At 41.2% G+C, this 25,777-nt stretch overlaps 1 protein-coding gene across 3 annotated transcripts in view; it reads right to left on the bottom strand.

Moving 5' to 3' along the window:
• Window positions 1–25,777, bottom strand: part of SIPA1L2 (signal induced proliferation associated 1 like 2) — a 230,429-nt gene that overhangs the window by 12,370 nt on the left and 192,282 nt on the right. For all 3 annotated transcript variants that reach the window (XM_037737792.1, XM_017526547.2, XM_017526549.2), the window contains exons 15-18: window positions 18,936–19,160; window positions 15,177–15,330; window positions 12,671–12,890; window positions 3,226–3,357 (exon numbers count right to left, since the gene is read on the bottom strand). In XM_037737792.1, the coding sequence (XP_037593720.1) occupies window positions 3,226–3,357; window positions 12,671–12,890; window positions 15,177–15,330; window positions 18,936–19,160 (731 nt within the window). The remainder of the gene's footprint in view (window positions 1–3,225; window positions 3,358–12,670; window positions 12,891–15,176; window positions 15,331–18,935; window positions 19,161–25,777) is intronic.

Consider the following 25,777-nt stretch of genomic DNA (forward strand, 5'->3'; position numbering starts at 1 on the left):
GTACCTTATCCACCAAATGTACTCCTATATAGCTGCTTGACATTCCTTAGTAATTAAAAAAATCTGTATGTCTCTTTTTTTAAATGTCACCCAGAGAACATACTAATTAGAAAATATACAGGACTGAGATCCACGTGGGGCCAGAAGCTGGGGGTTATGACTGTGTACTTGTTTTTTGTGCAGAAGGAACCAGCCAAGTAGGCTGACAAGATGTGCATAACATTAAGTGATCAAGTGCATCATCTTATATCATTAAAGACAGAAAAGTAATTTTCTGGGTAAATACAAAGCCCCACAACTGGATCAGCTAAGGTGGGCAGGTTGTGTGTGTAAGTGAACTAAGGAGAGTGTTCTGAGCTTGCATCTCTAGACTGTCCTTTGACAGGTTTCCTTCAGCCTCTACAGCTGATTACTAATACTGTGCAGTTAGATATTTAGATTTACAGGAAACCAAGTTCTTGAGTAAGGACAGGGTCTCATCTTGACCAGATTTTATGGTTCAGGCTGGCCTGGTTTGCATTATGGTGGGGAGTGCAAGACTCCCATAATCCAAGCCAGGGAGAGGTAATAACATTCCTATCCTAGAGGTAATAACGAGTCACTGCAGTTGGTCTGGGGCTGAGGAGTAAGGCAGAGCCCATTGTCCTCTTCAGGGAGATGGCACAGTTCTATAGTTCATTTCAGTCCCACTGTCTTTTTCTCATGTTAATTTAACCTCCTTTCTAATTTGGTTCATTCGTACTTTTTATATTTTGGATCAAATCTGCTATTGGTTTATCAACATTCAAAGAAAAACAGCTTGTTAGTTTTATTTATAAATTGCAGTGAAATTTCATTTGCCAGTTTTTTTTTTTTTTTTTTTTTTAAATTTTTTTTTTTTTTTTTTTTTTTTTTTTTTTTTTTTTTTTTTTTTTTTTTTTTTTTTTTTACAACTTATTTCATTCCTTTGCTTTCCTTGTGTGTTTTTCTTTCACAGTTTTTGTGGATTCTTTTTGAAGTACAGTTAAATTAGTTAATTTCCCCTTTTTTTCACTGAAATACATGTTTGGGAAATATATTTTTCTTTAAAACTACACTTTCTCTGGGTGTAGTCCAGACTTAGGTAGCATCTTTTTCATAATCCTAAAAAAAATTGCTCATCATATTAATTCTTCCCAGAAGAATTATTATTAGAATTACATTTAAAACTTTCTAAATGGTCAGTTTTTTTTTGTTTTGCTTCTGTTTTTCTTACTTAATTCTATTACCACTGACTTATGGTCAGCAATGTGGTCTGGAAACATGCCTCCCTTTTGGAGGCAGCATACTGAGTCCTTGTGCACAGAATGCCTGGCTCTCACCCACAACCATACCATTTAGCATGGTCCTTGCACTAACAGAGTTTAAACATACTTAAGTAGTCATGATTTGACAGCTTAATTTGGTGCCTCTGCTCTCTTCTGAAGTGGTACAGTAAAATCTAAATTCTTAAACTCATATCCAAAGTCAACTTTAACCCTTAAATGAAGGTGAACATACTGAAATGTGTAGCATAAATGAGGTAGATCAATGTGGGAGAAACAAGTCTGCCAGGGATCAATTACACTATTGGATTTTATAGGGATCATGGGATCGCAATCCAATAGACAGGTAAATTCCATTTTCCAAGCCTGTTTTCAGATGAACTGACTGAAGTATGGGCACAGCATTATTCCAGACTAGTCTAAGGCAATATGCATTTTGAACTGCCTTTGTTAGTTCCTAACAATGATATAAACAAGCACATGGACATGTTTTGGATCATCTTTTCTTTATAATGTTTACTCTACCTCAGAAATGGCCTTGAGAACAGGTATAGAAAGATAAAGTCACAAGGAGGGCAACTGGGTTATCTACCTCAAGACATTTCTCTTTAAAGCGCCAAGGAGATTGATCACGCTCGTCACCACCATGCAACTCACGGGACAGTGGAACAGGTCACTGGGATGCTACCCGAGGCAACACTGATATGAGAGAATCTGATTAGCCAAAGGGGGTGTACATTCTCAACTGAATTTTCATGACATGCCACCCCATGGAGTAGCATCAAAAAGTAAACACAGCATTAACTCCTTCCACATTATCTTATCTATCAATGTTAAAGGTCAGATAACCAAAGTCGTCTCCTTTGGCAAATAGAATACTATGTTATTTTCTGTTTAATTTAGGCATTCATGTATCTGAGGGCAGTAGCTAGGGAGAATTTCCACATCATAAATTCTCCCCTCTGGGCCAACTACCACCTACATTCTTACTTCAACTTAGAAATATTTGCTGACAACAAAACCACAGAACTAGAGGTTTAGGACTAGATGATGCCTTCTTTACAGGTTCTTTGGTTCTTCACCTTATAGATGAGAAGACTGAAGACCAAATTAATTCAACACATGTCCCAAAGAATTACTATTTAACATTCACCGAGTTAAACAGTCATAAAAGTCTAGCTCAGGAACGCTAACAGGCAAAAAGTCATAAAAGTCACGATCCCAAGGGCCACGGGTTTACGTGGTATCACCATGAGGTCTGGAGGATGCAGGTGAAGCAAGCATCTTCCTTGTTTTGTCTACCTTCCTCTGCGAGCTGGACAAAGGTGTTCCTAAAGGAGGTAGCCTCAACATTATAATATTCACAACACCAAAAATGACAGAAGACAGTGTGGCAGCTGGATGGCCCCTGGAGCCTGGCTAGCCCACCTACCCTCACCAACCCACATTTTTAGAGGAAATGGCCGAGGCCCTGACAGAGACACTTGCATGGGTCAAGCCGATCACACCGGAGTCTGTGTTTACACCAAGTGACCAGACTCCTCAGCCTGTGCTCGTCCTGCTAAGCCCAGCAGCTCCCGCCTCCTAAATGTCTCCCCGACAACATACCCTGTGAGGAAAGACACAGGTGCCCCCTATACAATCACCTCTACTTTTCAGATAAGAAAACAGAAGTCCCACCCAGTTGGTGCCTGAACTAGAATTCAGGTTTTGGGACTTCTTGCCTAGTGCTCCTTTTACTAAATGACATGGTCTCCCTTAGGAAATGTTCCTAGTCATAGCCCAAGTCTGCCCTTGCTTGTTTTCATCATTCAACAGGGCAAGGCATTCAAAACTCTGACCAGACGATGCAGGACAGACATGTTCCCCTAAGATGCCGCACAGGCCCTGCAGGATCGCACTCTGGGGTAAGGGGTGAGGCCAGTGGCTGGTGAGTCTTTACCTTCAAATGCTCGTGCAGCATCCACGAGGTGGGTCCAATCTAACCCTGTGGCTGTGTCCGGGAGGGGCATCAGGCCAGGATCTGTGCACTTGGACTTATCTGATAAGGACCCATCGGAGAACCAGATCTCATCTAAACAGAAATAAAACCAGAGAGTCAGTCAGTCAGGCACAGCCTGGGCACCACTGCCCCTCCCAGAGTCAGTCAGTCAGTCAGAACATGGGCACCACTGTCCCTCCCAGAGTCATTCAGTCAGAATATGGGCACCACTGCCCCCTCCAAGTCAGTCAATCAGTCAGTCAGTCAGTCGAGCACAAGCAATTCTGTCCCCTCCCAGAGTCTGTCAGTCAGCACAGGCACCACCATCCAGTCACAAAGTGGCCAAGAAAATGTTTCCTGGTCTTAATGGAAAAAAGAAAACATGAAGCTGCAGTTGCCCAAAAGGCATACAGCAGGAAAAATGGAGGTCTGTAAAAGCAGCTGAGTCTGCACTAGTGAGACGCCAGCCAGCATGTAAGCACAAGGACTGTGGGGAGATTAGAATCACGCCTTTGTACACTATTATAATTTCACGGTTTTTCTTTTGGGAGTACTCAAAAGTACAGCTTTCTTTTGAGTACCTCCAGGGCTGAGTACTGAAGGATAAATTCTCATTTTCTTCAGGGGAGTCTTTACTCTTTTTAAAAGTGTTGCAGTGTTTACGTTGCCGTAAGAAGTATTGGAGCAATCTCTATTCTGATTTAAAAAGCTTACTGAGGAACACATCTAAGCTGGGCACCACAAACTTGTGATGCTTCAAATTATAAAAACGTAATAACACTTTGTTTTTATTAATAGAGGAGTTTGAGGATGCTATTTTATACATGAAGCACAAACATAGTGGTTGGACTACTTTTCTGACTTAGTAAGATGGTTTATCAATGGCTACACCAGAAACCACTCACCCGTCCTGTATTCAATGTTGGGTAGCTTTCCTTTGGCTATGAATGGACTTTCTCCCTTTCTTTTTCTCCGTAAACTCTCATCAAGGTACTTTAAGTGCTGATGTCATTAATAATACTAGTTGTTAAGAACTTATTATGCATCTGAGGACAAGCTCTAAAAAGGCTTCAACTGGACTTTCTTTAATGTGCCTTTTCTGAACCTGCCCAGGATACTGCATGCAGCTGCATGTGAACACATCTGACTAATTAGACCAATCAAAATAATGACCACCTGGCTGTCTGAGCCTGCAATTATGTCAAGTAAGGGGCATAATTAACCAAATGCACCTGTAATTTTTATTCCCACATCCTTTTAGGTAGGTGTGAAATACTGGCATCTGGACTAAGACAGATAGGTTAGTAAATTTGGCCTTGAAGGAGATCAACAGACTTTTGAGACTCTTGACAAATGCAGCTCTTAGCGGATCTCTAACAGTTACAGCTACACCAATTTTCCATGCTACCTACCACCTTTAGAAGTTGGGGTAATAGTCTACCTAATTGTTCCCTGCCTCTATTCTGAAGGGAACCTAGTAATGAACGTATCGTCCACATTGTTTCAACAACCCCCTTCACCATGTGCTCTTCTTTGAAACAACACTGGTTTTTCCTTGTTCTGTGTGTGATATGCTTGTCCTTGCCAAGACGTTAACCAGCAGAGGCGGGAGGCAGCAAACAGGAGTGGGAGGTGGGAAGGAGGGCACCCAGCACTCACTGTTTCCCAGGAGCATCCTTGTCCCTGCTGAGCAAAGGCTGGGCTGACCTGGCTGTCAGGTCCGTCTCAGTGGCTTAGGATTCAACCCTCAAGCAGAAAGGTAAAGAGGCCCAGGGATCTTCCTTTACTTAAAAAACCACTTCCTTCTCTCTCTCCAACTCATATGCTGCTTGCTCAAGGCAGGTTTTTTGCACCGAGTGTAAAGAAATTATATTTGGAGGCAGCAATTACTTTTGTCACTGATTTCCACATGGCTGAGCTCTTTGGGAAACGGTGCAAGAGCAGCATAGCTCTGTGAGGGCTGCGGAGGTCAGGCAGGCTGGAATCTGGGCCCACTGCAGCCCTGTCCTCACTCCTTCCCTCATCAGAGCGGAAGCATCAGGGAGCGGAATGGAATTTTATTCAGATATATGAACATTTCTACAGAAAGTACATTTTGTTAATCATGTTTTACTAAGAAATGACAACTTGTGAATATTCTTTGTGTTTATAAAGAAACAATCATTCACTGCAACTTCTGGCATTCTTGAAGGCTAAAATCAAACCTAACGCACATTCTAAGTGCTATCTACATTTTTCCCCTAAGACCACTACACAAGATCCTTACTTGGCGACAACAGGAGACGGGAAAAGAGAAAAATAACACAGTAGACAAGAGGGGTAAAATGGATGGAGAACAGATGGGACGGTGGCCAGTCCCCTGACTCACAAGCTGGGATATGAATGTCCCTTGCTTCCCTCTCCCCTTGTCCCTGCTGCAACTGTGTGCTCAAAGAGCCATCTCTCCCAAATACTCAATACAGTGGTTCCCTGACAGTCTTGGGTTAAATAATTAAAAGCTTTGACAATTCCCAAGCACCTCTAAAGTTCCTGATATGTGGCCATTCATAATTGTGCCAAGGCACAAACCTGAAGCTTGGCGTCACAGAGTACATGAGTGAGTGGGCCTAGCTGTCCACAGAGCAGCCTGACCAACCAGCTCTGAGGGTCTCTGCCTGCTGCCCCTACGCAAGGCACGCAGAGACCACACAGTAAGTGGCACTGATGGCTTTCGAATCTGAGATGGTCTCGGGGTGTACATTTCACAACCAAAAACAAGCCCGGGCAACCACTCACCACTTTTAATCTGTATAGCTGGTGAAGCAGGGAGAAGAAGCAAAGGACATTTGCTGGTGACATTTTTTTCTTTATTACAAAATATTGTCCCCTCTTCTCCAGTGGGGAATAGGACTTCTATCTGACACTGCAGAACTGGCAAAGAAGGTTAGCACAGATTAGACGTTTCCTTTTCTCTAGAGTTTATCTGGAGCACTGTCCACTCGGCAATCTACCCACAATGTATTTGATAAGTGACCACTGCCTGCCATGTGATGGGGGTATAACAGTGTGTATGAGAGGCAAGGCCCTGCTCTCATGAAGCTTTACATCAAAGACAAGACAATAGAGGAATAAACAAGAAAATACAAGGAGTGATTAAGCCTTTTGCAGAAAACAAAACAGGGTGATGTGACTGTGAAGCTTGGTGGCATGTTTGGAGAGGCCTGCCCAAGGAGGGGACACTTGGCTGAGACTCAAATGACAAGCTTCTTAATGAAGAGCATAGTTTAGGAACAAAAACTGTGAAAAGATGTGAATTTAAATCTAAAATCCATCATTTTTCAATAAGCAGGAAGAGCCTTATGTTAATGGCAGTCTTGTTAGACGAAGAAAGACATCTATGTATCTCCATGAATAATCAACATGAAAAACATATACAGTTTCTTTTCCATTGAAAATTACTATTCTTTTTTTGTTTTAGTTTCTTCAAGACTCTGACTTGTTTTGGATGTTGTCCCCTCTAAATCTCATGTTGAAACCTAATTCCCAGTGTTGAAGGTAGGGCCTGGTGGAAGGTGTTGGAGTCATGGGTGGATCCCTCATGGCCTGGTGCTATCATCGTGATGGTGAGTGAGGTCTCATGAGATTGGTTGGATGTGACATCTCGCCTTTGACTCTGTCTTGCCCCCTCTCTTGCTTTGTGACACTCCTGCTCCCCACTCTACCTTCCACCATGACTGTAGCTTCCTGAGGCCCTCACCAGAAGCTGATGCCAGCACTATGCTTCCTCAACAGCCTGAAGAACCAAAAGCCAATTAAATCTTTTTTTTAAATAAATTACCCAGCCCCAGGTATTTCTTTACAGCAATGCAAGAACAGCCTAACACAGATTCTAAATTAGCCAAAATTATTTACAGTACTTTTATCACTACCACCAACACCCAGGTGATGTTTACTGAGCATCTACTATATTCTAGGTACTACATCAGAACCTAGGGACAGAATAACTAGCAAGACACAAGTTCTATCCTCAAAGAGCCCTGTCATCAAACAGAATACTGCTGGTGTTGGTCTGAGAGGGGTTTGGATTAAGATATGCACAGTACTGGCTGGGCATGGTGGCTCATGCCTGTAATCCCAGCACTTTGGGAGGCCAAGGCAGGTGGATCACCTAAGGTCAGGAGTTAAAGACCAGCCTGGCTAACATGGTAAAACTCCATTTCTACTAAAAATACAAAAAATCAGCCCAGTGGGTGGCATGCACCTATAATCCCAGCTACTTGGCAGGCCGAAGCAGAAGAATCGCTTGAACCCAGGAGGTAGAGGTTGCAATGAGCCGAGACAGCGCCACTGCACTCCAGCCTGGGCAACAAGAGTGAAATTCCATCTCAAATAACTAAATAAGTAAATAAACAAATAAATAAACTCCATCTCAAACAAACAAACAAATAATTTTTAAAAAGATATGCACAGTACAGACCTGGAGGAGCAAGAGCAACTCATCACCTGTGCTTTGTGGTGCCACAGTGGCTGGAACTGTAGTCTCCTCAGTTGTGCAGTTTTACAGGAAAAGCACCACTTGCCTCAGGTATCAAAGCCTGTTATTTTAAATCCAGCTCTCCCAAGCCTCAGGAGCCCACACAGCTCTTCTGGCCAATTAAGACAAGACAGTGACCACTTCAGTTGAGTGGCTGGCTTGCCTCCCAGGTGCCGGCCCAGGAAAGTAGGTGGCACAAGTGTGGGGCACATTTGCAGGCTCCCCACACAGAGCACGGTGACCTCCTGGTATAGAAAGTTTCTCACAGAGTTTTTCCGATTGGAAACCTGAACCAATGTTGCATGTGGTATCACATACTAATGTCAGTAAGATGAGACATTTAGTGGGTAGAAAATAATAGTAACTGAATTTATTTTATACCCATAATACCTCCTGGGAGTTCTCAGGATGAGTTAAAAAACAGGAGGGAAGGGAGGACACTTTCTGAAAGCATTTCTTGGGCACAGTTGGATAGATGCCATCCTACCTCACTTCTGAAGAAGACGCTTCTCTGTGCTCATAATTCTCACTGCCCATGTTGCCTGTGGACCTAACTCAGCCTTTCAGGAGACTCATGAGTTCTGAAAGGTGGGTAATGTCAGAGAACCAACACCTGCCACCTGCTCTGGCTCGCGACACTGATCTGCGGCTTCCCATCTGTTTACTCAAAACCTGAAATCACAGTAACTGTCTTTACTGAGTCTGAGTTTATTGCTATTATTATAATTGCCAAAGAGCCTCCCAACAGCATTTCCTGGTGGTCAGATATCTGAGGTTTCACAATTAAACTTTTCAGAAACCAATGGACGTTTATTACAGGGAACACTGAGGACATTTGAAAAACGAGAAGGAAGTATTACACTGAATAATACTGCCTAGTCAAATACTGAATAGTTAAAACTCTGTTTGCAGGTAGAGGGACACCTTGCCATGCCACCCTTGGTAAGGATTCTCCTTATCGTCTACGACACCAAACCAACAAATCTACACATGTGGTCTGAAGCAACAAGTATTACATTACAACTAAAATACTATTTTATTTATTCCAAACTCTCCCACCCTCCCACTTTTTAACTTCAAGGGACATTCTTTGTGATATGTATAGGTCAGAACTACAGGATTTGAAACCACACATAAGCTAAGATTCTGTATTTTCATTTTTGAAATCTAAAAATTCTCATTATTCCATTCTCATAGGAAGATTTCACCATTCCTGGATAGTTTTGATCTCTGTTCTATAAATAGAACAAAAAAATTATCTTTAAACCTGTGAGCCTGCCAATGCTTGGGACTGTGCTGAATGAATCCAGGTGTCTATCTGCCAATGAAGAAAAGGAAACTCTTGACTGCTTTCCAATGTCACTGGTTATCTGGCCTGTGAACTGTTGTGTTCAAAAGCCCACTTTCATTGTTTCTTATCTGGGCCCTTAAATAAATTTTCTTCTGCAATCTAACAATGATAAAAAACGAAGGTCCTAAAAGCAAGGCAGAAAAGTTTGAGAAATATTTTCAACTGCTGGATCAGGTGATATTTGCATACCTCCAAGTTGAAGACATAAAGATACAGCATATTTCAGTAACTTCACAGGAAATATAGATGAATCATGACATGAATTACATCCAAAAGGAGCTTGTTAAGTATGAAGATTAAGATCTTAGTCTCAAGAGAAGAAAGACTGAGAGAGATTCAAATCTGTAACTTTTAAAAGCTAAAAATACCTGAATGAGAAGCCCATGACTATAATAATTACATGTAGAAAAAGTACAGAGATTAGGTCTTCCAGTATGCACCAGGAAGAGATGGGCAGTTACTGGCATTTTGCCATGCCACCCTCCCTGCAAATTATAAACAAAATCTGATTGAGTCTCTCCTGGTGAGATTCTCTCTTCCCTAGGAATGCTCTAAGTTTTAAAGTTTAAAAGAAGAATATCTGTGCTTTCTGAGTGTTCTGCCTAGCTCTATCTACACAGCTATTTAAAACCATCTGGAACCAACCTCTGCTCCAAGTTTTAAAGTGAAGCGATGTCTCTCTGAGAAACTAAGAGAAACTACTGGGCAACTTCAAATATTCCTCATTTCTCACTCAAAGACATCTTCTGGGCATTAACACTCACATTTCAGCTTTCTGGGCTGCTCTAGTTTTTGACTGTCAAACTATTCCTAAAGGTTGATGATATCTTCTTAGAGAGTGTCTACAGAATGGCCAGAAACCAGAGAAAGAAGAGGATTATTAAAATCTGCCTTGAGTAGATCTTAATGGTGCAAAAGTAATACACACTTGGTAGAAATCATAATTCAAATTTTGAATTTTGAACTTTTCCCTAGCTAGTGATATGTGGTATGACACTCTGTCACAATGCCGAACTGTGGCAGTGAGCCAGAGCTCCCAGCCAGCCATGAGATTCCATGGGTAAATAACTGATATTGCATGGTGTACTGTGTTGTGAGATGATTTTGCCCAATTAGAGGCTAATGCAAGTGTGCTGAGTATGTTTTAGGTAGGGTAGGAAATGCTATGACGTTCAGTAGGATAGGTGATCATATACATGGTCAACTTACAATATTTTCAACTTATGATGGGTTTATCTGGTCATGACCCCATCGTAAGTCAAGGAGCAGTTATAGTCACATAGGCGACTATGGTAGTCAGAAGGCTGGGGAACTAGAGACCTCCAAACAACTAGATTCTGGAAGCTTAAACTTTCCATGGACAGGGGGTTAAAAATCGTAAGTTTTTAGGGGATTAGACATCAACACGAATTACTTCCAGCCTTCTGATTTACATTTTGTTAGTTCATCCATCAAGCCTAGAGAACTTTTTCTGAGTAGCTTCTTATGCATAGCTATTGGAGGAGATGTATCACCAAATAAGAAGATTTCTTTAAAGAACAGCAAATGGCAAGGAAAACTCTTAGTGCTTTTTCTAGAGAAGTAAAAAAGAAGACAAGTAAGGCAGTTTTCAACTAGGACAGTGAATGAATAGTGTAACTTGACTGTTTCCTAATTGTGCCTTTGAACACATTAAAAAAGGATACAGTCCTCCAGTATACGAATAGATAAACTACAGTGCATCTAGAAGATGCAATATTATTCAGCTGTAAAAAGAAATGAGCTATCAAGCCATGAAAAGACATGGAAGAAGCTGAATGCTTATTACTAAATAGAAGAGGCCAGTCTGAAAAGGCTGCATACTGTAAGATTCCAACTACATGACATTCTAGAAAAGGTAAAATCATGGAAATGGCAAAAAGATTAGTGGTTGCCAGGAGCTAGAGGGGAGGGAGGGATGAAAAGGCAGAGCATAGAGGATTTTTTGGGCAGTGTAACTACTCAGAATGATACTATAATGGCAGATACATGTCATCTTACACATTTGTAGAAACCCACAGAATTCACAACACCAAGGATGAACCCTAATGTAAACCAGGGCCTTTGGGTGATATTGACCTGGCAACATAGGTTCATCGATTATAACACACGTACTACTGCCACTCTGCAAGGGCAGGGGCTTGTTGACAGCAGGGGAAACGTGTCGGGGAGGTATGTGGAAAATCCCTGTACTTTTTGGTGTCAACCTAAAACTGCTCTAAAAAGTATATACATATTTTTAAGTGAAGCTAAAAAAACAAAAATATATACACCTTTCACATGGAAACAAAAATGAAGGGTAGAATTAAGACCAACATAACATACAGAGAATTCACAAGTACACTTCAAACACTGTAAATGAAATAACACTTGCAGGAAAAGTTTTGTTGGTTTTACGAAAGCTTTTAAGAGGACATTAAAGTTGCCTATTTACAAAAACGGGACAACAGCAGGAGAAATATTAGGAAAGTGGGATAGTTCTGTCTGACATTTCACATGGTTGTCAAGAAGATGTTTAAAGGTTTCTTCAATTTAGGTAAATGGACTCTTTATAACAGGCAGGTTATTATGTTACTTAAAGAAATAGATTAAGAATTTTATAAGATAAGGTTCATTTCCAATTATGTTAAACATTAGAAACATTACTAGAATTTTGATTTCATTTAGCCTCGGAATTCTATATGTGTAATGAAGTTTGAATTGGTTCTAAAGATAATGTTTTCTGTGATGAAAAAAAAACTTGGCAATGAATACATTTCTGATTAAATTCCCATTCTCTCTGTACAATTTTTAAAACACACACACTAAGTATAAAGGAAATCAGGCTGACTAACATAAGGAAAAAAGTGCCCTGAAAAAGTGACATTAATGAAAACTTGACACTATGTAAAAATCAAAGATTTTTAGGATTTGAAGGAAAATCATCTAGAAATCATCAGGTTGACCTGTAACTAGTAAATTGAAATAAGTGGGGACACAAGAGAACACAAGTTATCTGCACAGGAACACAAAGCCGCCCACAGGTACAGCCCAGTCTACAAGGCAGGTCTCCCGAGGCACATGTGCCTCCTTCCCATCTCCAGGAACTGAACTATACAAAGAAACCGAAGGATAGAAAAATAGACATCCCTCCTTGCTGCCGCCCACTGAAAACCCAACTCCTTATATCAGGTTTTTTTTTTTTTTTTTTTTTTAATTAAATCAGGCTTTAAACATTTTTTTTTTCCTTTACAGATATGATAGCTGACATATGATACAGAAGTCACTATTGGACTTGACAGAAATATCTAATACGAGTTTCTCAATTTCTTTTCAAATAGGTAGCATTACCTAACTTTTTCAAAATGTCCACTCTGGGGATTTTATATTTGAAAGTTATTTAAAAGAAAAATGCCAAATGATGCATATTTAATTAAAACAAAACAAACTCCCAAACCATGCCACCCTCAGAGCCCACTGAGGCAGGAGTTGTGTGATCAGCCCACCCTCAGCGTTGGCCAGGGAGCAGCCAGCCCATCACTTACTTCTCAGGCTCCCCATGCTGGGTGCGGGGTGGGTCCGTGGCGGCAGCGTGCTGTGGTAGGGTGGGGTGGTGCTGAACAGAATGTCGTTGGGCAGGGCTTGGTCAAGCATGGAACTCCGGGAACTGCCAAAGGAGGACCCCCTCCTGTTGCTGCAGATGCTTTCATCAGACAGCGTGCGGTAAAGCGACCTCCTTGGAGACAGGTTCCCATAGAACGAAAACTAGGGTTTAAACAAGGTGAGAGGAGGGAACAGACATTAAAAAACAAATGCATGTGGCTTGTGTGACCAAGGCCAGTGGTTTCACATAGTATTGTGATACCCTCTGAGTTTTCTCTGTTAGCTCAGCATTGCTAAACGCGGCATGGAGGTGATCGAGGGAAATGCACCAGGGCTTTGGTGCACTTATTAGATTTTATGTTTTCCTCCTTTGACATTCTATGAAATATTACCATGAATTAGACATGCACAGCTTTATTAACTCTGAAATGTTAAATGAAACCTCCATATCCTTATAGCAGTGATAGTTCCTGGAATTATATAAGGTTGCCATTTCTGGCAATAGTTATTCAAAGCCACACTTAATACTGGTTTGATTTTAATTTGAAATGACTACATTGTAGTATTAGGCAATTTCTCTACCAATCAACTACATATGAGGTTCAATCCAATCTAAATAATAAGACTAATTTTGAACACTGGAGCTTTCTAGGCCACATAAACACATTTCAAAAAAATAGCAGCAGTCGAATAAAGTCTTACTGTCCACTTAAAAGTATCACTTGCAAAAGTCTGTATAATTGTTGAAAACTGAGTTACAGTAATGGATCATAACCAGACTTAAATGAACCATTAAAATTATTGTTGTGTTTAATTACAAATAGGGTAGGAAAAATTCTTACTAAAGAAACAAGTGGTCGAATACTCAAAAAAAGTTAAATCAAATGTGAATTTTCAATTACTTTCTTTGCATACCAAACCACATTCCTTTTAGGTAAACAACAGTAAAAGCCAGAATGTTCACATCAAACAAATAAATGGCTATTTACATTTATGAATGTAGAAAGAAGTCTAAAAATATTCCTATTGTATGTGTTCCTTCCATTCTGTCAAGTCTTTCCACCTGATGAATGGTAACTGGAACGTATGTGAGCTACAAAGTTAAATTTACACTATGAAAAGAAGGTGATTTGTCTTAGAAGAAAAAAACATGTCAAGAAGTTCAACCTTACAAAAAGAAAAGCTATTTACACTCTCCGTACAGCAGTCTGCCTTTGCGCCCAAGCTTATACAGTATCATGTACATGACTTAAGTTTTTTATTTTTTTTAAAAAGACTCGTTACGATGGAGTTCTTATGGGATTTCCTCTTCACACACCACCAGCAGGTTCTTCAGAACTTGATTACAGGCATATTAGATTAAAGCAGCTTTGCAGTAGTGTCTAATTAGTGTTGTTCTGAAAACACAATTAGGTTAATTGCAGAATTGTTTTACTATAGGGAAGACAGAAGCACAAAGACCTGCAGTTTATCCTGATCATGGCCAGTATGGCAATACCTGATTTCCTTTTCCCTTTTCATATGAACAAGAAGGAGTGCTGGATTAGAAGTGAGGGACAAGGACTCAGTTGCTGACTCTGGTACCAAATATTTATGAAGACTTCACATTTCATCATCTGGGGCCTCAGTTACTTGGTGAAAGAAGTGACTGGGCCGAACTGCCTTTAAGTCCTTTTTAATACTTTGAATTGTTTAGCAAAGTGGTTGAAGAGATTGTAAAAATGATGACACTAAAGCCAATAAGCAAGCTAACATTATCTAGGGAATACTACATTGTGAATGGCGAAGGTATGCCATTGAACTTGGGGTTGGTTTATAAGATTAAAGCATGGGCTTCCCTCTGATCTCTGCGTATCTCTAAATGGCAGCGTGCAAGTTCCAACCCTGTTTAAAATGCCCAGCAGACAGTGTGCTAACTCCAGTCCACTTCTGGAACAGGATTACATTTAAGGAGAGACAGCTTGGAGCAGAGGCTAGAGCTCTGAAACAAAAGTCAGGTGCTGTGAATTTTAACAGCTACTGTTCATGATCACTAGTTATGTCCAAGAGCTGTACTAGGCTCTTCACACTTTACTTCTCATCTTCCCTGAACTTCACAATTCAATTATTATGATCTCCTTTTTTCAGATGACAGCACTGAGGTCAAGAGGCCAAGCCACTTGCATAAAGTCATGCAGCTAATCATTGCTGGAGCCAGGATTTGAAGCTAGGCCAGCCTGACTTTTAGCTCTATCTGAGGTTTTAAAAACAGCCTTCTTAACCTCTCTCAGGCTCCCTTTACATACTGATAGAATCAAAACTGGCAACGGTCAGCTATGTGCAGTGGGTTGTTGGTATGGTCATGAGCGATGAAGCGTGTGGGAGTACTCTGGAAACTCTTGAGTTTCTTTAGACTTTTTTTTTTTTTTAAGTATTTCTGGTAACTTCAAAGCTCCATAAGTCACTAACCTTTCTTCGCCCCTCCTCCACTAAGGGGCTGTCAGGAAGCATCAATTTCAGAAAATCTTCTTTAGACAGAACATGTTGAGTCTCTGCAATGGCATCTCCCACTACTGTCTGATGCTGAGTTGCTGCAGACATGACATCCATCTCACTATACATCCTGTTGAAAACAATCAGAATGGAAATTAAGCCTGTTTGTAAAGTGCCTGTAGTGGTAGGAATTAAAACCTAGTAGCCAGTTTCAACAACCACAAATGCATACAAACAATTCTTAGGTCTTAAGTCAGTTCACTTTTGCTGCATTTGCTCCAAATTCCCATGCCATTTCACATTTGTGAAATGAGCTCAGCTACAAAGTTAGATGTCTGAATAATTCAGAAACAAATCAGATCCCCAAAGCCTAGGATGAAAAAAAACCACACAGCCAACTTTTAAAATACGACTATGTTTTCCCATTCCTAATCTGTGTCAGAAAACACAGTTTCAATAATTCATCAGAGATTATCATATGCCTTTTGAAGCAGCCCTTGTGCTTCTCAGAAATTGAGAGCCTTTCTCTCGCGGCTGGACAACCAGAGCCCGATGGTACCCAAGGAATGGAGAGGAAGCCACCCGAGGGAGCCGGGGTTTAAGAGTCATCAATTCAGTCATGTGCTAAGCATGTTTTACTATCAGCAATTTCACAAAGCTATTTGGATAAAGCAGCTGTCTCCCTTAATTATCAGTATATAAAAATCTATTTATAGACAACAAAAGAGTGTCAAGCTGAATTATTATTTTCAGCTCCTTTACAGGGAGAAAACTGGGGAGTCATTCTAAAAAGGTTTACTCTGAAAATACAATCTGAGCAACCAAATATTTCTGAGGACACAGTAAACAGTCAGTGGCTGCACTGTCAGTGGAGGCAAACGGTCTTTGCCACACAATCTGAAACATAACACTCTAGGAATTCATAGCCCACAGCAGAGAGCTAGAGAATGACCTGAATGTTATTGCTGTGTGCCTCTGAGATGACTATTTCAAAAGCTAGGCTATCTTGTCATTTTATGACAGCTCACTGGGAAATTACTAGAAGAAGAAACATACACAAACATGCTCAAAATTAAGAAGGATCTCTCTAAAATCCTCTATGGCTCTTGCTTTGTTCCTGAGGTAGGACCGGTTTCCCTGTACCTCTCAGTTCTTGAAGCACAAGCTACAGTTACATGAACAAACAGTAGCTGTAAAAAAAGAAGCTTTTTGTAACTTTTACAACACTACTGAAGATTTAGTTGGTTTGTGGGATGGCATGACGTGAAAACGGGAGCTGCAACAAGAACCCAAGGCCCTGGAGAGCTTTTGCGCAAGAGCCACATAAGGAAAACAAAACAATGTAACTTTTATGAAGAGTGCATCCAAGAAGACCCCAACATTTGATCCTGAAGTGAGTTAGGTGGTGCTCAAGAGCTCCAGTCCGAATGTGTTTTGGGAAAGATGCAGGGGAAAAAAAATGCATGGATAGTAACATTATATGTGTAATTATGATTACAATGTGCTGTTCTAGTTTATATGTGTTTCAATAAAAATCACTAGCTTTTTCTGCTAAACTAGTAATTGAAAGATATTATCCAATGATGTGTCATAAATATGTTCCGAGGGTTTACTCTGTGCCAGTCACTGTGAGTAGAGCAGTAAGCAGGACACAGGCTTGCACAGGAGCCCAAGTCCACGTGTGTGTGCATGTGGTGTGCATGTGTTGTGTGTGCTTTGCAGGCCGAGATGACTGATCAAGTGTGAATTCACTGTAGGAAGTACCGGGCTAGCGAGTGCAGAGAACAACCCCTTTAGGAGGGTGCTGGTTAGGCTCAGAAACTCACAAGGGGCATTTAGACAGAGGAAACAGCATGAATGGCTGCACAGAAGCCTGAGACAGAACTGCTCCTTTGCTTATATTATTTAAAAATGTAAGATGATATCATTAACAAAATTAATAGTAGGGCTTCCACAATAGGATTGTGAGAAATAACTGGTCTATGTGAAACTTCTGGAGGGCACAACTGATTTCTTTTTGGTGTACAATGAGACACTAATGTTAACTAATTCTCCATGGTGCAAATAAGCTGTACTTGTCTGACTGTTTTCTAAGCATATCTTTCAGTGATCTGATAAAACACTGTTTTGCTAAAACTTCAAATCTAGTTAGCGCAGTCTTGTATGATTGTCTTGCCTTAGAAACATTTTGTGTTGCTGGGCAGGGCCTGGGACACCTGCTACATCTGCCAGGCTGAGCTGGCACACTGACCAGGACCCCTGGTCTCGAATACCAGCAATGACCTCTTGTGATGACAACCAGTTTGAGTTATCATCTCAAATCCTCCCCATAAAATGTGAGTTAGGACAGAAGAGCTTCTACTGCCAAGAACATGTATGGGGACTGCCATTTGCCTTGCACACCACACAGGTCCCCAGGTGAGAAGCTCCAGCAGGGACATGCTCTCAGTCTCCTTTAGTGTGCACAGACTGTGACTCAGAGACACCACACCCCTTTCTCACCTCATTCCTGACACTGCCTCGCTTTCACTGAACATTGGTGCCATCAAATCCGCGTGTGAAAATGCATAAACCCCGGGCTTTTGCATGAAAACTGTCCAAATGGGCTCCTTTCACACTTCCCTGACTTTCCAAGAGAGTCCTTTGCCTAAACATAGTACTACGGCAACATACAAAATGCTTCTAAAAATATTTCATAGAATTTAAAACAGGCTTGGAATGAATTCCTGTGAAGCACTCAGAAGACTCTTATTAGACAGAAATACCAATGTGTCATTCTAACATTTTCATTTATAATAAAAAGGGCTAGTTATCACTATGAAATTCCTTCCTAAATAAGTCATTTGCAATGATTGATATGATTTTTTTTACAAAAGATTCCATGTTCAATTTAAGCACTAAAAGAATTTTTAATTTAGAAGGCATTTATCATACAATTGTTTTTAAGAGAAAAAAGTGACACTGGTTCACCAGCAAAACGTACAATCTAGCGGCGTTCTCTGAAGAGCCATCCCATGCTCAGCACCACACGCCTGATGATGCTATCGCAGGCAGGTACAGCAAAGCACACAGATAATTTAGCATGAGGATCTGTTCAGCTTCTTTACGATATAAGCAAATAGTTACTTAGCCCCAACCAGCCTTGCTTTGCATTCTTGAAATGTGATTTCTTTACCTGTCTCTTCACAGAGGCATCAGCTTAGTTTTCATAAGTGTTATAAGATGGATTATCAGTATTTTAAAATCTTTTCTTTTTCAAACAGATACAAAGCATCCTTCCCTACATGACCCCTGCCAACTCAAACCTAACATCTAAAAGGAAAATTGGAAGTCATGCTAAAATTAAGAACCATACTTTTTTGTTAGGATGTCACTTACACGGCAACTTTAAGAAACATACAGGAGTCTGTGGGAATTTGAACTGCCTTTGACCTTGTGTATTTATAGAGAATCTATCCTCACACATTCAGTAGCATGTTACCATGACTTTTCCATTGCAGGCAGATTTGAATATAAAAGCAAAGAACACAGATTTCTTTCCAATTTGTAAGTAAAAATCAAGAAAAGAGAATAATTTTATAGAGGAATATAAACATTGACATTTAAAGAGTTTAAGAAAGATGTTTCGACATTATTCTTTTTTAGAATGTATTTCCCTCGGGAGGAAAATATGTTTGCTTAGTCAATCCCCACAGTGAAAAATACTGCCCAGAGAAGAATAGCCAACCACCCTACCCGGGACATTCAGTCACTTCTGGCTCCTCGGGTGGTGGGCTGCCTTCCGATTTCTTCCAGCCGATGACATATTTGTTCACTGCCCCTTGTCTGTGGTAGGGCTTGGACATGGACCCGGGAACCTGTTGTCCGCTGCTGTGCGACACGATGTAGACTTTGGATGAATCCAGAGACCCACTATTTTTTGAACAGTGAGCTGAAGGGCTTCCTGAATGGTGAGAACCACTGAGGAGCAGAACAGACAAAAGCTGCAATACAATCAGATTTCAGCAGTGCTGGCACATGGCCAAATTCAGATCCACAAGGCTTTACTCAAGTCTTTCTCCGTGAGCAAAATCAGGCACAGGGAGGCAGGTGGAGCCTTCTTTCCACTATGGAGCTTGCTAGGAAGCCTCATTTTACATAGGCTAAGGTTAGTCACATGTAAGTTGCATGCCTGTGGCAGGAAGGATGTTAAAAATATGGCCGGGGAAATCTGATAGAAAAATGGCAACATTCCTAAACTGATGCTTCAAAAGAGGACATACTCAAATGGTGAATATGTTTATCAGAGAAGGTGCTCAAACTCCATTGTCACCAGGGAAATGCCAATGCAAACCATAATGGAATACCATTACATACTCACCAGACAGGCAAAAATGAGAATGCCTGACAATACCCAGCCACCTAGTGCTACTAAGAACTGGGGCAGTGGGTACTTTATTACTGCTGGCGGGAGTTAAAAGTGCATGAAACAGTTTGAGCACTGCCTATGAAGGTGTGTGCACCTGCAGAGCTCACGATACAGCAATTCCACTTCAAGTGTATACACACAATAAACCCCTGCTGCACGTACAACTGTAAACATGGAACAATGTTAATTGGAAGCATTGATTTTAAGAACTCCCCAATGGCAGCAATCCAAATTATCAGTAGTAGAAGGATATTCAGTTAATAACTATGAATGAATACATGGAATACTCTATGAATGAATGCACTGAGGCTACAGACGATTGGGCAATCTCATGAACAATGTAGAGAAGAAGCACGTCACAAAGAATACAATGATCCTGAGCCAATTTCTTAATAAAGTTCATAAACAAGTAAAACTAAACAACATGTCATTCAGGAAAATGTAAAGAAAATGAGGGGATGATTATCACAAAAGCCAGGTCAGTGGCTACCTCAAGGGAGAAGAGAAGGGGTTGTAATTGGGTAGGATGCAGAGAGCTTCCAGACACAGCAATGTTCTAGTCCTTAACCTGGTGGTAGTTACAGGGGTGTTTGCTGCATGATCATATGATACAACAGCAACAATACTGAAACAGACAGAGGCCCTAAAAACAATAAAAATTTTCAAGGTTAGTAATTAAGCTAAGGCCAGAAGGACTACCCACCCCCGGCTGACTGAGAAATTAAGTGGACAATATATCCACCACCAGAAATACCTTTTCCTTAAATCAGAAAGATCAACAATATGTTTTATGAAAAATGAATGTTACTTTACAAATATGAAAAATTTTTAAAGTTTAAATTATATTTCTAATCTCAGCATTCAGAAAGGCAGGCGGGCTCCACTTTGAGCAAACTTGACACGTTGAGTACAATGCAAGGATTCTGGGTCCCAACATCAGCTCTGTCCCTTACCCCTGCAAGGCCCTGGGCAAGCTTCTTAACCTCAGTTTTCTGATCTGTAAAATGAGGATAATAACAGTATCTACCTCTGAGGGTTTCTCTGAAGATTATGAGTTAATAGTAGTGAAGCACTTAGAACAGTGCATAGCATAGTGTAAGCATTATATAAATATGTAGTTATAGAAAGTGACCCAGGAAATGATTATTCATGAGTAGGAGTCTTTTCTCTTGAAAGAGTTTAACACAGGGTTCCTGAGGTAGCAAGCTCCCCAGTATGCTGAAATACAATCTTACTCTGAAACCCCAGGTGAAGCACAGGCCTTTTCTGATACATGTATAAAGCAAGTATCATAAAAGACGAAGAAAGTATAAAAATAAGAATGATATTAAAATGAACCTTTTGTAGAGGTTCAAGAGGAAATAAAACAAATCGACCCATTTTTGGGGTCTCTGCATTCTGGAAAATTTATTTTATTAAATAAAATTAAGCAACAAACGAAGTGCCTCATCTACTTCTATGAAGTAACTTAGTTGCTGGTGGCTGGTCTTGTGTCCTTGAGTTGGACTGGCGGGTCCCTCCCTCTGGGCACTAACTGTGGGCCTCAGGAAGATGCTGCACTGCCTCTCCAATGACATCCACACATGGAACACCAGGTCGAGAGAACAGTAAAGCAAAATGACCAAGACGACCTGAGGAGTGAAGCAAGTGATCAACAGGCCCGAAGAATAGGAGCCAATGAACTCTTCCCACTCACTGGGGTGCACGCCAGTTAGGGAACCCTAACGTGAAAACTCCATGTCTAGATAATGGGCTCTGAAGCCCTGTATGTTATTTTCTCTTGTACTGTGAAAAATTTCAGAACTACAGAAGAGGTAAAGAATAAACATCCACATACCCTTTGTCTAGATCCACTAATTCCTCTCTGAACCATCTGAGAATTGGTTGCAAGAATGAAGACATCATACTCCTATATTTCAGCATTTACTTCCCAAGAATAAGGACATCCCCCCAGTAGTTAACCAAGTGAAGGCAAGTACAGGACATCAGGCATGCATGCAATACTGTTATGTAACAGACAGTCCACATGCCAGTTTCCCAACTGTCCCAGTAAGGGTTAAGGCCTTAGTTTCTCCATTAAGAACCTGATGGGAGACTGCACTGCCTTCCACTGACTATGTTTCTCAAGTATTTCAAATCCTTTGATGATCCCCGAGATGTTTTGTTGGTAAAGGCCTGGGACACTCAAAATCATGGTACAGTTAAAAGGCTGCATGTGTGGAAGTTACTCACCTTTCCCCCTTAAAATGACCAAAGTGTATACTTTTGAAAATGTATAGGTAATGACAGTGTGACCACAAACTATGTATTTTTCCATTTGTTTTATAACGTTTTCTAAAAATTAGGTTTCATCAAAAATGTCTTTTATCCCAACTGTAAGATATTTTAAAGTTAACTTGAAGAAAAAAGGTACAGAATCCATTTGATGGGTGATATGGTACAATTCCTTGTTTAGTAACAGCCGTATCATCACAGAAGTGTTCCCTGAAGCTGATAAACATTCTAGAATGTTGCCCACAAACTTCTCAAGAATCCTTTCCTTCTGGACTAATGCTCTTCTTTCAGAGTTACACTGCTGACGGCCAATCATTTTTACCAGGAGAAAGGTATGGTGTCATGAGTAACGATAAACAGCACAACATCGTGTGTGCCATTTACAGGAGAATCCAGAACACGGAGTTTGTTTTTGCAGTTGATTTACTTCATTTTGCAAAGCCTTAGTTAGGCTAGCATAAATACTGCTTTGTATGAGCTCTTATCTAAGTGCCCGGCCCTAGAAGAAAGAAAAAATGTGTTTGCTGAACTAAAAGAACTGAGCAGCAGGAGAAAGCAGGCTAGATATGTGCCTGTCCTGCTTAATAGATGATTCCTGTTCACCTCCCTTCTTCCTCACAAGAGTGTAACTTGTCTTAAAGAGTTTTAAGTCCTCCCTTTGCCTCCTTAGTACAACCTTGGAACCATGCCATATATACAGTTCTGTACTTATTTAACTCCCGGGTGGCTGCCAAGGAACGTGTATGTGTGTGCTTGGGGCTAGAGGAGGCTGCTATGGTGTTGTGGTGAAAAACCAGAATTAAAGAGTTAAGAGTACACCATATGCTGACCGGGGCTCCTGACATTATGAACTGGGAATGATGAATCCCACATTCCTCCTATTTCCCTAGGTTACCCAGGCACTGGTTTATTAACTCCATCAATAAGCATTTATCAAGAAGTTTTCCTAGTTCCTTCCTTCATTCAAAAAATATTCAGATGCCTGCCATGTGCACAGAACTGTACTAAGTGCTGCGGATACAAGCAAACAAGACAGGCCATGACCCTATCAGCTCAAAACACAGATGCTCCAGTGAGGACAAGGTAGCAATACGTGACCTTCTCGTGGGAAGGAATATGCAGTAAACACAATCCATTTCAGCTAGGGGTGGGTGCTGTGAAGAAAGTAACACACAGGCCAAGGGCACAGAGCACTTGGAGGCAGAAATGTGGTGTTAGCCAGGATGGTCACCCGTGTCAGTTCCTGAAAGTTTATTCTGCTCTTGTTACCTGGGCTACTTGCTCCCAGTCACAGCCCAAGTCCTCCAGCAGTAGGCCCCAGCTCCAAGGGGACTGCAAGGCTGCCTGAACTGGGACAGAAGAGGGAAGTAGGGGGCTGAGGGAGCATTCCTCATGGCCGCCCATGCCCCACCTGGGGCTTGGCATTTCAGCGTTGGCAGAATCTTTGTGTCACTTGATAGGTTGGCCCCTCGTGCTCTAATGAATCACCTGCCTTTCACTCAGCACACAGAAAACAAGGCAAATGCTGTAAATCCCATCCCTCCTCCTCGCCTCCTGTGCAGGTTGGAGGGCAGGCAAGAGGAAAGTATTAAAAAGATTCCATTCAATGACTCAATTCCAAGCTGAGCAAAACCCTAGGATGCAAGTTGAAATGTGGCTTCAAAGTCACCATCAACGAAGAATTACAAGAAAAGGACAGTCAGGTGGTAAAGGATTCCACTCACTCAACATTTATCACTTCCACAACAGCTGGGCCACATTCAATTTAGGGTGGTGGAAGAAAGTAAAAGCAATCAGAAATCCAATCTAGCACTTTCATATACGTTCTAAGAGTCTAGCCCATTAAATTTGTGAATGGATAAGGTAGTCAAGAAAATCCATTTCAAATGCCGGTGAGTATCCCTACCAAACACCAACAAATGAATGTACTCTGAAGGCAGTCTCCATAGAAATTTTGCTTGATAATAATACAAAACTCTATTTGTGATGCCAATTACATCTGTCCAAAAAGGTGTCATAAAATTGGCTCTTTTACTCATCATCTAAACTTTGAATTAGATGTTAGCAGGATGTACAATCCTGAGATAGTTTCTACAGTATGACCACTGTTCCTGAAATTAAGCCAGGAATAATTCAGATAACCAAGTTCACTGATAATTCTTAATTATTATATCAGTTATTAGTAGTACTAAACCTATTTTAAGTCAAATTATTAAAAAGAGCTGGTAAAAAGTAGTAGGAATGTCTGTTTTGAAAATAATTTTCATATCCTAAGCTCCCTCTGCCCCAGCAAACAGAAGAAGGGTACACGGTGGACACACATGATTTCTACTCTCTGGTGTCCACACCTCCTTCTCCGAGACAAATAATGCCCTGTTTCTCTTCTGGGAGAGTGGCTGCATTTGCCATTCCTTAGCTGCATGGCTTGGGTGAGAGGGACTGACCCCAGCCCAAGCTGAGGGCTCTGGCTGCCCTAGGCGATGCTACCCCTAACTACATGATTAGAGCTAAGAACACGTGAAGAGATGTGGAGGTAGGGGGTTTGGCTTTGGAGGGGGCAGAAACCTGTTTCTTCTGCAAAAACTAGAACCACTTTCTTACTGTGGACAGAGGAGCAGGAGTGTGGGAGGTCTGCAGGTGACACAGCTGTTTCCAGCCAAGAGAAGAATGCTGAGATTCTGGGAAATGGTCAGGTGGAGTGGGAGGAAGGAGACAACCCGGTCCTGAGCAGTATCATTTTAAGCTGCTGGGTCAAACAGAACCTTGAAAGTGCTGGACTTGTTGGTTACATGAGCCCCAATATGGCTCTGGTTGCGTGAACCAATCAGCATGGAGTTTTCTTTAACTTGTAATGTAAAGGTCCCTGAATGACACTCAGCATCCCCTAGCAATGGTGGCGTGAGGGAGGACTCTGAAGGGGAGCCTAAGGAACATAAACAGCCTTTCAGTGTGACCTCTACAGCTCTGCCCTGAGCACCATCATTTGGAGAAATGCTCCCTCACGGCACTAGGTACCTGGAAGAAGTATTCTCATCCTTAGTTCATCTGACTCTGCCCTCTAGCAGTTAGACTCCGCCCTCTAGCATTCTGGGCAGGAGTCAGAGAGTGACTTGGAGCTGAATTGGGGATGGCCTTGGAAACAAGCAGAAAAATGATATTGGTAGTTGCTGTAAATAAATTCTGTCCATAGCCAAGTTCAATAAATGCATTTCTTTGCCCTCTGCCTAGTCTTTGAAAGTGAACAGAAATCACAAATTAGGTATTTTAAAACCACCTCAGAGTAAGTATGTCAAATAGGAGTTTAAAGCTACTCATAAGCAGATATTAAACACCTACACTTAGAGTACTTAGAACACAATTCCTTTACACTTAGCTAGTCTTTACTGAATGAACCCCAGCTGCAGAGCTGAACACACTTTCACTGTTACACACGATTTCAGGTCTCCCCTGCTGTCAGGGCTGTAGGAACAGGGAGAAAGTATGTGCGTGCCCTCCTGGCAGCAAGCTACGTGTACTTCATGCACACGCTGCCCTCATGGCTTCCCACTGCAGTCTGAAGATTAGTCAGCACCACCTCTTCTCCAAAACATGTAGGGACAACAGGTTGAATTAGGGAGAGACATAAGTGGCCTGACTAGAGCATTTCATAACTCTATTGACTTTTCGCTCAAACTTATGGAAACGGGGGGAAAATCACAAACAAGGGACTTATTAACATGCAAACTTGCACATTTTCATATTGTAGAAACAAGCCTTTCCTTTCCTCTGACGTTAGACAGCTAGGAAAACAGCACAACCTACCTTTTGCCCCTACTGCTTATATTTCAGGCTTCTGCCCTATTCCAGCAGGCAGGGCCTAGGTGGCACCAGCAGGTACTACTCTGCAGTGCTGCAG

This window comes from Cebus imitator, unplaced genomic scaffold, assembly GCF_001604975.1.
Source record: "Cebus imitator isolate Cc_AM_T3 unplaced genomic scaffold, Cebus_imitator-1.0 Scaffold42, whole genome shotgun sequence".
NCBI lineage: Eukaryota > Metazoa > Chordata > Mammalia > Primates > Cebidae > Cebus > Cebus imitator.